Genomic DNA, 13,685 nt, shown 5'->3' on the forward strand with positions numbered 1-13,685 from the left:
CACATTACGTAAGAACGAAGGCTTGCCCAATCTAGCTACCAGAATAAAGAATTAAAGAAAATACACATTATTTTCCTCCTTCCTTGTTCTTGTGCTGAAGCTGTGGCCTCCCCAGGCTTACAGACAAATATACCTCCCACAACTGTAAGAGAATTGATGTTCAAAGCATGTGCCTTTACAGCACTGGTGCACTTGGAGTTGCATTTCTTCTTCTGTAGCCAACAAATACTGGACTCCTTCTCTGGGTCTTATGTATGTGTAGAGAAGGGGCTAGAACTCAAAGGGGCCAACAGCTAGTTCATCCACCAGATCAATCGATTCATAATATAACGATGTGTACATGATAGGCTCAGCATTAAGCTAAATGCCTATGGCCAATATAGATACTTTGAGATACTTTCAAAATAAGAGTCCAAGAATCTTGACTGATAGAAAAAGCATTTCAATTCATTATTTTTGTTTCAGAATGTTTTCTTTTCCTTGCCCAAGTACGTGCCAGGATGCAATATTGATACGGAATTCTGCCTGTTTCCTTTGAGAATGCCCTCTGATCTAAATAAGATCAGCATAAAGTATTCATGGAGATGCTTCGTATTTCTCTAAATCTGATCACTGGGCAGATGTTTTAGATGAGACTAACAACATGATATGGGCATGCTTCAAGTACCTTATGCTCCCAAGCCACATCACAACCATGTTTACTGAAGAGTGTTGCACAGAGAGGGCTTACTTTCAAGCTTTGTTTTATGCTTAGGGGGAGTGGAGCCTGATCCAATATATGGGGTCCCCCCCTGAAATCCATTCCACTTATTTCAACAATGGGACTTCTGTGTGCACAGGATTGCAGTCTTGGGTCATTTGGACATTTTTGTTTAGCTTTCATCCAAACAATAGACAGGTTTCTATTTATCTCCCAGAGCATGCACAAAAAAACATGCCCAAGCAACAAGAAGAACAACATATTCAGTCCTGACAATAAATAGCTGCATCTACCTGTACTTCACCTATGCTTTGGAGAGAGACATTTTTATTATTATGAACTGCTAAGATGAAAGTAAGAAAATGTCACCCTTTTAACACTGACAAAAGATGCTTCCTTTTCAATTCAGCCCATCGTGCTGAAGCCTGGGTTTTTATATAATATAGAGAGAAACATCCTTTAAATAATTGTTCTTTGAAAAGAGCAGTCTCCGCTTCTTGTCCCAATGTCCATTGCTGCAACATCTAGATCTTTTTCAGTGAAAAACATGGCCCACAGTTAAGACCAGTTGACCCTGCTCAGATTTTGAATTGATTCTTTAGTAGGAATCTTTTGGGTCTCCCCGCTCCCCCTACATACTTAGCAGCAACCTATCATCTTGTGATAATGCTTGCTCTGAAATAACCTGAACCTCAAAAAGTTAGGAAGGCAGGCAAAAAGGAAGCAGCGATCAAAAGGGAGCTTTCCAAAAACAGAACCAGAGCCAGAAGCAGCTGCTTTAAGCAGAAGCTAGACAGTCCAGTAGGTAAATTTAACCATCTCTTCTGGGAAGACAAAATAGAGCTGCAGGCTGCAACAGTGCTTCCGCACATCATGAAAAGAAACCCCAGATCAAAGGTCTCAGGAGAGGGACTGATTTTGCGGCATTTAAAATCAGAGCACATCATTGCTACAACTTCATAATAAAGTCAGTGGCACTTTGGAGGAAAAAGGCCAGTGAATTATAAACTCAAACCAGGTGTCATAACTGAGCTTTAAATGCATGTCTGCTTGTGAAAGATTGTAGTTGTTGTTTTAGAGTTAATTCAGGCTGTGAACCTATACTCATTTACCAGAGTGGATGGGACGTGCTTCTGTGCAGGCTTGTATAAAAGACTGCACTGCCTATTATGGGGCAATTGGACAGTTAATTTTGCAGAAGCTGTCAATAGGCTATTCAAATATTTTGCTTGTAATTGATTAAAGTTACATGTCAGGGTAGAATTCATTTTATGGCTATTTTACACAAACGGCAGTAAATGAATGCTGACAAGTTGTCATTTGATAAAATCTTCTTGCAAATTTATCACTGGGTTTGTACCACTTCAGAATGCAGCTGGCGGCCGGGGGTGGGGTGGGGATCATGATGTGACTGAAAGCTCCTCTATGTCAAGAACTCCCCAGCCACGAAAAACGTGGCATGGAGAAAACTTATTGGATACCCTTCTGAAGCGGCAGCTCCAAGACAGCTCTACTATGTGATTCTTCTTGAACACATAAACTGGTCCCAAATCCACACTGCTGCCTATAGGGTCAGTGGCCGTATAGTGTGAGTCTACCTTATTCAACACCTGATCTCTCACTGTAGAAGACCAAGGCTCTACTGCACTTGCAGAATCAGGCAGACATTGTAACAGCAGAGATTCTTGTGGAAAGGATTCCAACATTTATTTATGTCTTGGCACTATGGCTTGTCCAGTTGCGATCAGCCAGGAAGCAGCATGCGCATATATGAAAGGATGCTGCACTCAGCTTCGCTAAACTTGTTAATGGGCTCGTGTTCTCACACAATGCATTGGGTGGATGCCCTGTCCTCTGTACAAAAATGCCAATTATATTTTCCCCCTTTTTTGCAGAATTGGAGGCAAACAGCAGGAGACCAGGCAGCCAACTACAGACTATAAATGGACAAGGGTGGAGAGTTTCAGAAGATCTTTGCCTTTCTGTTTTTAGAGAACGTATTATTAAGATGCCCATAACATCCGATTTCCCAAACCAGGGAGTGAAAATAGATCTCCCATTGCATGCACTATGCCAGATGTGTGTGGTAGAGACAGGAGGGATCTAGTCTATCTAATCCAGACAGACCGCCTCTGCCACAGTAAGCTGTTTCTTACATAAAAGCAGCAAATCTAGCTCAAGATACAAAGCAGATGTTCTGTGCCAGCAGACTTAGGGAGCTGAAAATTCCAGTGGGACTTTGAAAAGCCTCCCTAAAGATGATCAAGAACGTCAGAAAAAGCACTTCAAACAATGCAAATTTGTATGAGCAACTAAAAGGTTCACTATCTTAGCCCGAAGCAATCCAACTTCTTTAGGTGTTCAAAGGTATCTACAAGCATTAGACCAGGGGTGAGGAAACTGTGACCCTTCTCATTCCCATCATCCCTGACCACTGGCCATGCTGGTTGGGGCTGATGAAAACTGGAAGGAATCCTACAACAAATACAAGACCACATGAAAATGCATCATGCTCCTCCACCCTGATTTTATGCTAAGTCAGACACCACAGGGACAGCAGAATGGTTGAGCTTTGCGGTGTTTCAGTTCCCTCATACGTAACTAAGTGGTCACTTCTATAACATTCAAATTTACTTCTTCAGTAAACTTGAGGTGGAAATGCAGACCTACTCTGGAAACAGTTCAATGTGTGTCCAGATCAGAGGGTAAAAAAATAAAACCAAGCAGAGAAGTAAGAGGCTGGGTACACTTCAAACCTGATTTGACAGAGAAGGGAAAAACCCAAACTGACTCAAGCTTTGAAAGCATGGTCACGTGCACAAATAGGTGTGTCACACTCTTTTTGTTTTGCTATCGGCCAAAGCCTAGCATCTCCCCATTCCTCCAGGTTTGTACAGACAACAGAGAACTGATTTCTGCCTCTCCCATTTCCAAAGTAATTATTGGTATGAACTAAGTTGTCCATCCCCACTTCTAAAGGTCAGGATCCTACAACGGCTATGCAGGGGTTGATCTTAAGTAACTCCATGCAGTGCCTGTTACCATGTGCTGAGCTGCTTTGCATGCAGCAGCTCAGCCCATTCAAACTATGAAGACTGAAAGTTGAAACTGCTTTTATCATCCCATGGTGAAAACAATCAGATTCACATGGTGATTCTCTACTACACACAAACCGCTCACTGAGTGGTAGCATCTGCTCCAATGAGCGATTCAAAGCGACGTAAGCCAATATTGTAAGATGCAGCAGCCTGCAAACTTCCCCAGGTATTTCTCATTCCACCATCTCCGTATTCTGCTGTGTTACACCTCCCAAATACAGTAGAGTGGGCACTGCTTAATGGCAAATGGTGGCATAAAGTCTCCCCTGAAAGCCAATGCATGGCCTCTGATAGGAAGCGCTGGACTTGATGGACATTTGGTCTGATCCAGCAGGGCCCTTCCTACATTCTCCCCCCTCCCCCAGCAAAATGTGTCAACTGGCCAGTAGATGCCATACTCTAAACTGCAATACAGTGGTACCTCGGGTTAAGTACTTAATTTGTTCCGGAGGCCCGTTCTTAACCTGAAACCGTTCTTAACCTGAAGCACCACTTTAGCTAATGGGGCCTCCCGCTGCTGTCGCGCCACTGGAGAACTTTTTCTGTTCGCATCCTGAAGCAAAGTTCTTAACCCGAGGTATTATTTCTGGGTTAGCGGAGTCTGTAACCTGAAGCGTATGCAACCTGAAGCGTATGTAACCCGAGGTACCACTGTACCAAGTAATGAGCACACTAAAGGCATACAGTATATGGCATGTCTCCACAGCAAACACCCCTTACACATGCAGGTCCCCAGCCACCCCTCATGCCCAAGTATCAGCTTCCAGCAACTTCGCAACACGCCTTCCAGAGTTAAGCCGCAACTAACTTGGGGAAGTGAGCGCCGCTGCACCCAGCCCCTAAACTTCGGAGCAGACGTTCACACAAACTGAGCTGACCCAAAAAAAAAACCTGATGCATCACCCCACTACCTCCCGAGGCCCCTTCTCTGCCTAAGAGAGGTTTCAGATCGAAACATTACCCCTTACGCAGGCCTTGCCGCCGCACCCCACCCGAGTTACCCAGCGCCACAAACGCGCGCAGCCGTCCCGACCTTGCCGCCACTTTGTAGTAGTTTCACGTAGCCCCCCATAGCACAACCCGTCCGTGGCGAGGTACCAACCACGGGCCCGGGGCTACTCGCCTTGCTCCCGAAACCAACATTAGATATATATGTGTGTGTGTGTGTGTGTGTGTGTGTATGTACGTATTTTTTTTTACATATATATATCTCGGCATACATCTCTCTCTGTGGGCATGCCTTCCGTGTCACCCTGATGTTCCAAAGAGCACCATCACCGCCACCCTTAAATCCCTCGGGCGGCGGATTGACCCGACCCGCCATCCCCGGAGCAGAAGCCACCCTGGCCGGCTCTGGGCACCGCTCCGCCCTCGGCGCTCCCTGGCCGCCCGACGCCGGTTTCTCCGTGACCCCGGGGGCTCTGCCCAGACCCCTTTGGCTCGCCCTCCGCCGCCGCCGCCGCGGGAGGCAGGCGCCGGCCCCTTGCCCTGCCCTGCCCTGCCTTTACCTCTCCCTGGTCCTCTTCCTCCAGGTTGCTGAAGCTCCACACCACCAGGCCCTGGATAAGCAGGATGGCCAGCGCCGTGGCGATCGCCAGCTTGTAGCGGCGGACCAGCTTCTGCACCCGGACGCTGGCCACCATCTTCATTCCAAGGCGGCCGAGGGAGAGGGAGAGGGAGGGAGGAGGGGGGGGGAGGAAAGAGACAGAGAGAGGCAGAGAGAAGGGAGGAAGGAAGGAGGGAGGAGGGAGGGAAAGAAAGAAAGAGGGCGGCGGAGTCGAGAGAGCCCTGCAGACCGCGGGAGCGAGCACGCACGGCGTGGTAGGCGCCGAGCACCCGCACCGGCGGGGAGAGAAGCGAGAAGCTGCACAAGCGCCCTGGAGCTTTTTAAGGCGTCTTTGCAGAACTCGGGGGCGGGAAAGAGGGGTGGCTGCTGCGGGGCGCCTGGGGGCGCTCGCCTGTCTTGTAGAGGACGCTGCAAGTGCAGCAGCTCTCTCCTCCCACAGTTCCTACGTGTGTGTGTTTAAATATATTTTTTTATTCAAGATTTTCTTGGTTTGGAAAAAAGTACATGCCTTGTCTCTTTTTTTTCAGGTTGTAGAATCTTTCTTTTCTTTGCCTTTGAAGTGAGAGCCTGTTTTCAACGCTCCTCTTCGCCTCCGTGCACAGCGTTTAGCAAACTAGCCCTTTGCACTTTCGCTTAAAACACAAACACAACATTGAAGAATGCCCACATTCTGGCTGGGGGGGGGGGGGCTGCAGTTCAAACAACATTCAGGGACACCGACGACCCGGATGAGAAATGTGTGGCCCTTTATTTATTAATTTTTATTTATACACTGCTTGGTGTAAAAAAACCCCCCCAAAACAAAGCAAAACACCTCAAAGGGGTTTCTGAAAGATAAAAGGTAGAATCAAGGGGGGGGGGGAGAAACACATACAAAAGATATAATTGCGGATTTAAATTACCTCAGCTTCTTAGAGGTTGTTGGGACTCCCAACTCCCATCAGCTCAGGAAGCATGGCCCATAGGGAGAAGAACAAAGGCAGGTCACAATTCTCCATCCCTGGGATAGGTTGTTGGAAAGCAGTGGAAACAGGCAGACTGAATAAGGGCAGTGATTCACCAGGGGAATACCAGGAAATAAGACACTGATTCAGTGTTTTGGTCACTCAACGGGTTTTCAGTTTCATCCAAAGGTTGGGGTTGGTTGGGCCTACTACTGAATGGGCTTCCTGATATATGTACAGGGGTGACAGTCTGGTGCAGCTATTTCCATGTGGTATGAAAATGGTGTGCTGCTTATGGAAAGGACCAGGGGAAAATTGATATGTTTCTCCAGCCCAGAGAGATACTGCGGGCGAGAGTGGGACAGGGTGCCTCTCCAGTTGCCCACTTCCATGTTGCAAAGCTGCGAAGTGTGTTTGTCAACCCTCTTCCAGCAGTTTTATTCCCTGTTGGTTAGATTGAGACACACACAATTTAATAATTTCCACTCTCAAATGCTGTTTGTTGGAAGGTTACCTCCACATCCTTCCTTTCTGCTCATTTCCTCCCTATGCATTTTATTCAGGTTATAGTTTGGGGCCACGATCCAGCAGTTAGGTGCACTTTGCTTCATTAAGATCTATGGGTTGGTGAAGTCAGAATAGACCCATTAAAATCACTTCATAGAAGTGTTTCTACGTCAACTTCATATTGCGGCCTTCATATAAACAATTACCATTCTACTGTCATCTTGATTCTTTGCTGCCTTGGGGGGTGGCAAGTCCTGATTTGTTATTGAGTCAAGTTCAAGATTTTCCTTTTGTTATATAAAGACTTCTAGGCCTTGGGACGGTTAACTTAACACCAGTACTTCAGTTGTGACTTAAAACCAGGTTCTGATAAAGCAGAGACCACCAATACGTGATGTTGTTGACTTCCCTTCAGCTCCCTTCAGCATTTCCAAACGGTCAGGAGTGATGGAAATGGTTGTCCAATGATTTATGGAGGACACCACATTGGCTGCTTCTGTGATAAAGCTACCAAGTAAAGGCATGATAGGAAAGAAAGGATTTCTAGATTTCTAGGTCTTAAGACAGACCATGGACTGTACTGGCTGGAGCTGATGGGAGATGTTGCCCCACAATACCTGGAGGGCACCATGTTGACTATCCCTGGGCTACAGGATCCCTAAAGCTCTCTTGTTTTATGTCCCTGACACCTCCTCTTTTCTTGTGAACAATTTTACTGCATTTATCCTTGAGATTATTTAAATAATCCTTGCTGAGGCAGAATTGCCCCATCCTTGATCAAGGAGAGTTATATCTGGAAGCCTCTCTGAACCTTTTTATCCCTCACCCATTTTTCCTGAGGATAAATCCAAATGTATACCTGTACCTGAAGCAGGCTAAACTGGATTCCTTCTTGGTCTCTTAAGCTGTTGTGATAGCACAATAGTTGCTGAACAGGCCTCATAAGTTTCCTTATGTTTGAGCTGCAGTAAGGAATCCTGATATATGTTGGGCAACTGAAGTTGAGCAAATTCTCAGTGAGGCTGTAAAATTATATCTGGACCGTTAGGCTTCAGCCAAGGGCTCACATGATTTAAGACTCGCCATACAATATAATGATAATATAGATACCCTGCCACCTCTCTCTGCTTATCAGTGGATTTGGTAGATTCAATAATGTGTATTATTCCCCTTTAAGATTCATCCCACACATGACAGTAATGGGTTTTATTTTATTCTATGTTTAAAAGTATGCTCAGCCTTCTATTTTTATTGTACCAGCCATATGTGTGTGTGTGTGTGTGTGTGTGTGTGTGTATTCTGCATAAAGAAAGCCAGGGAGAAGATAAAGCTAGAAACATTTCCCCCAACATAGTTTTCTATGAGAAGAGCTATGGGTTATTTTGTCTGGAGGAACATTCTGTCACGTGAAGCCTTGCTTTGCAGTCTGTACAGACACAGGGTTACAACCTCACTGAAAAATGAAGCCAAGAATCTCAAACATATTTTGATCGTGCTGCAGGTATGGCACAGCCTGGATCATAAAGTGGGAGGCCAACTCTGAGGAGTGGGTGTTGCTTTTTTTTTGTAGACTGAAGACCAAGAACCACATCTTGAACTGTATCCGTTCGATCAAACAGTGGATACTGGGAGAGCTCCCTACAAATGACACATTATGAATTGAGAAGTCAAAAATTAATTGATTACACATTATGAATTAATGAACTGTGAATTATGAATTAAGTAAATTATTCAATGTCAGTCACAGTTCACTGAAGTTTTCAGAGGCCATCATTTGGAGCCTTCCAAAGAGCTCTCAAAGGAAATGAATGCTCAGATCTGACCGACAGATTAAAAATGCTGTGTTGGCTTCAGTGTTTTTATGGCAATTCAGGCCATGAGCCTGGGCTTGCTATTGTGTTGGTTCTGTTTGCCAAGGCTCTACAGCTTAACCAAAATCTGCAAATCATAGGCTAGTGTACAGAAGATACCCAGGTATAGTAAGACAGTGAGGCATCTACAGCAATGAGCTCCAAATGAACTAAACCAGAGTACAGTGGTACCTCGGTTTATGAACTTAATCCATTCCAGAAGTCCGTTCTTAAACTGAAACCGTTCTTAAACCAAGGCACACTTTCCCTAATGAAGCATCCTGCTGCCCGTGCCCTTCCACCAAAATCCACCATTTGGATTCCGTTCTTAGACTGAGGTAAAGTTCGCAAACTGGGACACTACTTCCAGTTTTGTGGAGTTTGTAAACCGAATTGTTCATAAACAGGACTGTTCTTAAACCAAGGTACCACTCTTCAGAAAGCTGGTGTAGCATTGGGGCTAAGGCTGCAGCCCTATACCCATACTTGGGACTAAACACCATTAAGCAGGACTTACTTCTGAGTAGATGCAGTGAGGATTGTAGCCTAAGACACTGGATGACTTAGATATCAGAGATCTACTCTGCATGGAACTCAGTGCAATCCTATGCATTTCTACTCAGATGTAAATTGCACTGAGTTCAGCAGGGATTACTCTCAGGTATATGATGATTGCAGCATAAACTGTTTTAATGCACAGTGCCTCAGTCTCCCATCTGCAATATGGGAATAAAAACACAGAATCTACTTTACAAACTTACAAAATAATATATGTGAAGTGTCTGAGCACTCTCCAAAGCACGATACAAATGCAAAATGCTGTTATCATTATCATTTATGTTATTTAAGCCTGCAAGGAAAAGACAGGCTGAACTCTTTGAGCAAAGCATCCTTTGTCTGTTATCTTTAGAAGCCAACTTTTCCACATTCCTTGCAGAGACAGACTTTTGACCATTATTCCTTTGTCAGGTGCTGACCTAGCACCCTGCCCCTGCACATGAGCAATGGGTGGCTAGGCTATTATTAGATGTAATGTACTAAGAGGGTCAGCAGTCAGGCTGGAGAAGATGGACAGATATGGGGGGGGGGGGTATTGCCAGAGAGTTGAAGGGGTCATGAAAGAGGAATTGCAGCTAGAGGTGTAAGAAATATTTATGTATACTCCTTAGGAAGCAATTCTTCTTTCATACCACTCTCTTAAAATCTTCTGTCTGTCTTCAGACTAAGTGCTTTATATAATGATGAATCACTGGTTGCAAGTACTTGTGTGAGTACATTGTTTGCCTGAAGCTTTGTGTTAAACAGCCTTTCAGCAACGCTGGTTTTGCACAGTGCTGTTTTCATTTTTAATCTCTTCTCCTTGAGTTGGAAGAGGTCTTGTAGGTCATCTATTCCAAGCCCCCTGCTGGAAACCCAGGTCTGGAGCAGCCCCACAAGATAGTACAGTATAGTCCTGCCTTTGCAAAAGGCCTCCTGCAAGGAAGAGCACACGATCACCTATCTCGGTAATTGGGTCCATTGTCAAATTGCCCTTTGCATTATGAGGTTTCCCTTATTGCTCAACCAAAATCTACCCCCTCCCCTCTAACTTAAATCCATTAGACCTAGGACCCCTCCAGACAACCAATGTATTGCGCATTCCTGATGATTTGCGCTTATATGTGCTATCAAGGCGATTCTACTTCCAGTACTATTTGCACCTTCAGAAGCTTTGAGTCTGTCATACAGCAAAAAACCCACTTCTAACACACTGTTGCGTCAAGAGAAAGTTGCAGAGTCTACCCACAGTAAAACACCAGTCTGGAGGGGCCCCTAGTTATTCCCATTGGGGCAGCTCTTTGTTCTCTAACATGTAACGTCGCTTCAGGTATTTGAAGAGTGCTATCATATCTCCATTCATGAGGCTGTCAGGAATAACAAGGAGTACCAAACTCCGTGCGACACTGGCAGCACAGCATGGCTCTAATGCTCAGGTCCCTCAGCACCCCATGCTATCAGATTCTGGCAGGCAACATGTCTCCATAGGCAAGTAACGGTTAGAGATGGTTTGTGAGGATGGAATTAACATCAGCCCACCAGCCTTGGCTGCAGGCCAGCAGGTAAGGCAGGTCTGGAAGACAGTAGGACATGGAACTTCCATATACCTGCTGGCAGGTCAGGTATGAAGACCCTCTCTAAATTCCTATCCTGATCTAGGGTCACAGGATCCACCACCCTTTCCACTGCCTCTCTGACTTTAACCCTAGATTAGAAGTTGTTCTTAGGATTTCTCTGCCCAGCCCCACCATGTAGACACCTACACATCATTTCCAGCTTTTCTTGTGGCTGATCATACTGCAGAGATGCCAGCTGGCTCTGAGCAGTGTGATATCTCACAGTGTCAAAGCAGAATATGCCACTATTTCTCCTTCTGGTCAGTGACAAAATTACACATTAGGGCTCTACCACACTCACTCACCATTAATATGACTATGTATACTGTAGGTTAGTTTAAAGGTACTCTTTCAGTTCTGGGCTTAAAAAGCATTTTAACTCAAGTTCCACAATTTGCGCAAACTAGTCACGAAAGGAGGGGCTGTGGCTCAGTGTTAGAGCCGCTGCATTGCATGAAAAATGTCCTGGGTTCAATCTCCAGCTTCTCCATGTAGGGATAGGACTGTCCCATCTCTGAAACTCTGGAGGGCCACTGCCAATCAGTGAAGAAGATACTGATCTGGCTAGAATACTGGTCTGACTTGGTCTAAGGCAGCTTCTTACATTAAGCAGAATATCCTCTAGAGGTTTAATGTACAAAAAAATTATATAGGTTTTCAGGTTTGTTTACACCGGGTTTCCATTCTGTTATAATCAGGATTACATAAAGCAACAAGGCCTCTGGCATTGTTCCCTTTGCAGTTTAATGGCCTGTAAACAGCAAAACAGGAGTATATATATAGATTCAAGATACAGTTTTGTTTTCAGAACTCCCTTGTCGGAATTAATATGAACAAATTCCTCCTTGGGTTCACCTGAACGTTCAAGAGCCCCATGCAGTGAATCAAATAAAACTAGGGCCAGGTGCTCAGGGGGAAATGTCTAACAAGGTACCCATTGCTTTAGTGCGTTGCAAGATCGCAATGGTTTTTCTGTTTGTTGCGGACAAAAAATGGCTGCTGCCCAACACTTTTGTGGCATCCCATGAAGCTAGGCAGTGCCGGATTTATGTATAGGCTAAGTAGGCTGAAGCCTAGGGCCTCTAAATCTAGGGGGCCTCGCCAGCCCTCCCGCTCCCCAGCAGGCAGTCTCCCCTCTCCCAAAATTGCAAACCCAAAACTTCATGTGAGGGCAGGACAACTCAGGCCTCTAAATCTAGGGGGCCTCGAGGTACCACTGTGCTGCTATTTACTTTTTAATAAAACAAATTCCTTCCAGTAGCACCTTAAAGACCAACTAAGTCAGTTCTTGGTATGAGCTTTCGTGTGCATGCACACTTCTTCAGAAGTGTGTTGTTTTGTTTTGTTTTGACTATGGCAGACCAACACGGCTACCTATATGTAACTGGAACTACTTTTTAATAACTCACTCCAAGACCCCTCCCTGTATTTTCTGCCACACACTTTATGTTTCAAAAGCAACTTGGGGATTCTGTTCCAGCATAAATAAATATAATATGACATTGCTGTTTTGAGAACTCCAAATAACAACCTCCAACCAAACCACTGTAGTACATACAAAATGGCTCTGAAAGATTCTGTGTCCCAATTCCTTAAATCACTTACCGTATACTAGTATCATGGTTCTTGCTGGGATTTCACTGGGATGGCTGGTACATTAATTTTTCATTCAGTTATTAGAAATATGTATACAGTATACCCTCTTTAGCTTCACCAGCTTCTGAAGCAGGAAGTTGTCTCAGGAAAGGACTAGAGCTCCTGAAGACATGAGAAGGCTGGCAGGGCTTTCCCTTCCAATGACACCATCCCAATGGTTTCATGAAGATGTTAAACAAGATGAGGGACAAGATGAAACTCTGTGGAACTCACTAAGCCAAAGGCCATGGTGTCAAACAGTAAGCTGCTATCACCACTTGAAACCTACTCTCCAAGGTGGATTAGAACCACTATAAAACAATGCCTTCAATTCCTGGCACATAGCATGCAGTGGCCAATGGTATTGAAAGCTGGTAAGAGAGTCAGCAGAACCAATAGGGATGCTCCTACTCCTGTCCAGCTTCTGGGATAGCATACCCTCCAACATTTTTCTGATGGAAATGCAGTGGTACCTCAGGTTACATGCGCTTCAGGTTACATATTCCGCTAACTCAGAAATAGTGCTTCAGGTTAAGAACTTTGCTTCAGGTTGAGAACAGAAATTGTGCTCCGGCGGCGCGGCGGCAGCAGGAGGCCCCATTAGCTAAAGTGGTGCTTCAGGTTAAGAACAGTTTCAGGTTAAGTATGGACCTCCGGAACAAATTAAGTACTTAACCTGAGGTACCACTGTAGGGACATCCTGTTCAACAACAACAACAATTTTATTATTTATATACCACCCATCTAACTGGGTTGCCCCAGCCACTTTGGTTGGCTTCCAACATATATAAAAAACACAACAAAACATTAAATATCAATGTTTAATGTCTTCTAAAGGTTGTATAGTTACTGTTCTCTTTGGCTCAGGCATCACATAGCTCCATACCTGCCAATATTTCTCCCATGAAAACAGGGAAGTCCTGAGGAAAAGCAGGACATTCCAGAATCAAATCTGAAACCGATACGGCTTCTGTAAATCCAGGATTATCACTGGAAAACAGGGACACTTGGAGGGTCTGGGGTAGATCATCCATCAGGACAGTCTTGGATTCCCAAAGCAGTCAGAAACCATATTGAAACAGATCGAGATGATCATTATCAGGCTGAAGAAATACCTGGAATTGAATCACTCTCACTTCTGAGGTTATGCTTGGGGGTATGTAAAACAAAGGCCTAATCATAGTAGTGGTTTATGACATCACTCACTCCGAGCTCAGGAACAATGAGTCCT

The 13,685-nt window shown here is 44.9% G+C and overlaps 1 protein-coding gene across 3 annotated transcripts in view; it reads right to left on the reverse strand.

The window, feature by feature from the left end:
* The window catches only part of XYLT2 (xylosyltransferase 2), a 37,859-nt gene extending 32,246 nt beyond the window's left edge, over positions 1 to 5,613 (reverse strand). The window contains exon 1 of one of the 3 annotated variants that reach the window (XM_081850714.1): positions 5,307 to 5,613. In XM_081850714.1, coding sequence (XP_081706840.1) covers positions 5,307 to 5,447 — 141 coding nt within the window. In that variant the 5' untranslated portion in view covers positions 5,448 to 5,613. The remainder of the gene's footprint in view (positions 1 to 5,306) is intronic. The other 2 variants (XM_081850712.1, XM_081850713.1) reach the window with 2 other exon arrangements.
* Between the last annotated feature and the right edge of the window lie 8,072 nt (positions 5,614 to 13,685).

The sequence above is a fragment of the Podarcis erhardii genome, assembly GCF_964252035.2.
Source record: "Podarcis erhardii genome assembly, chromosome: 2".
In the NCBI taxonomy this organism is placed as follows: domain Eukaryota; kingdom Metazoa; phylum Chordata; class Lepidosauria; order Squamata; family Lacertidae; genus Podarcis; species Podarcis erhardii.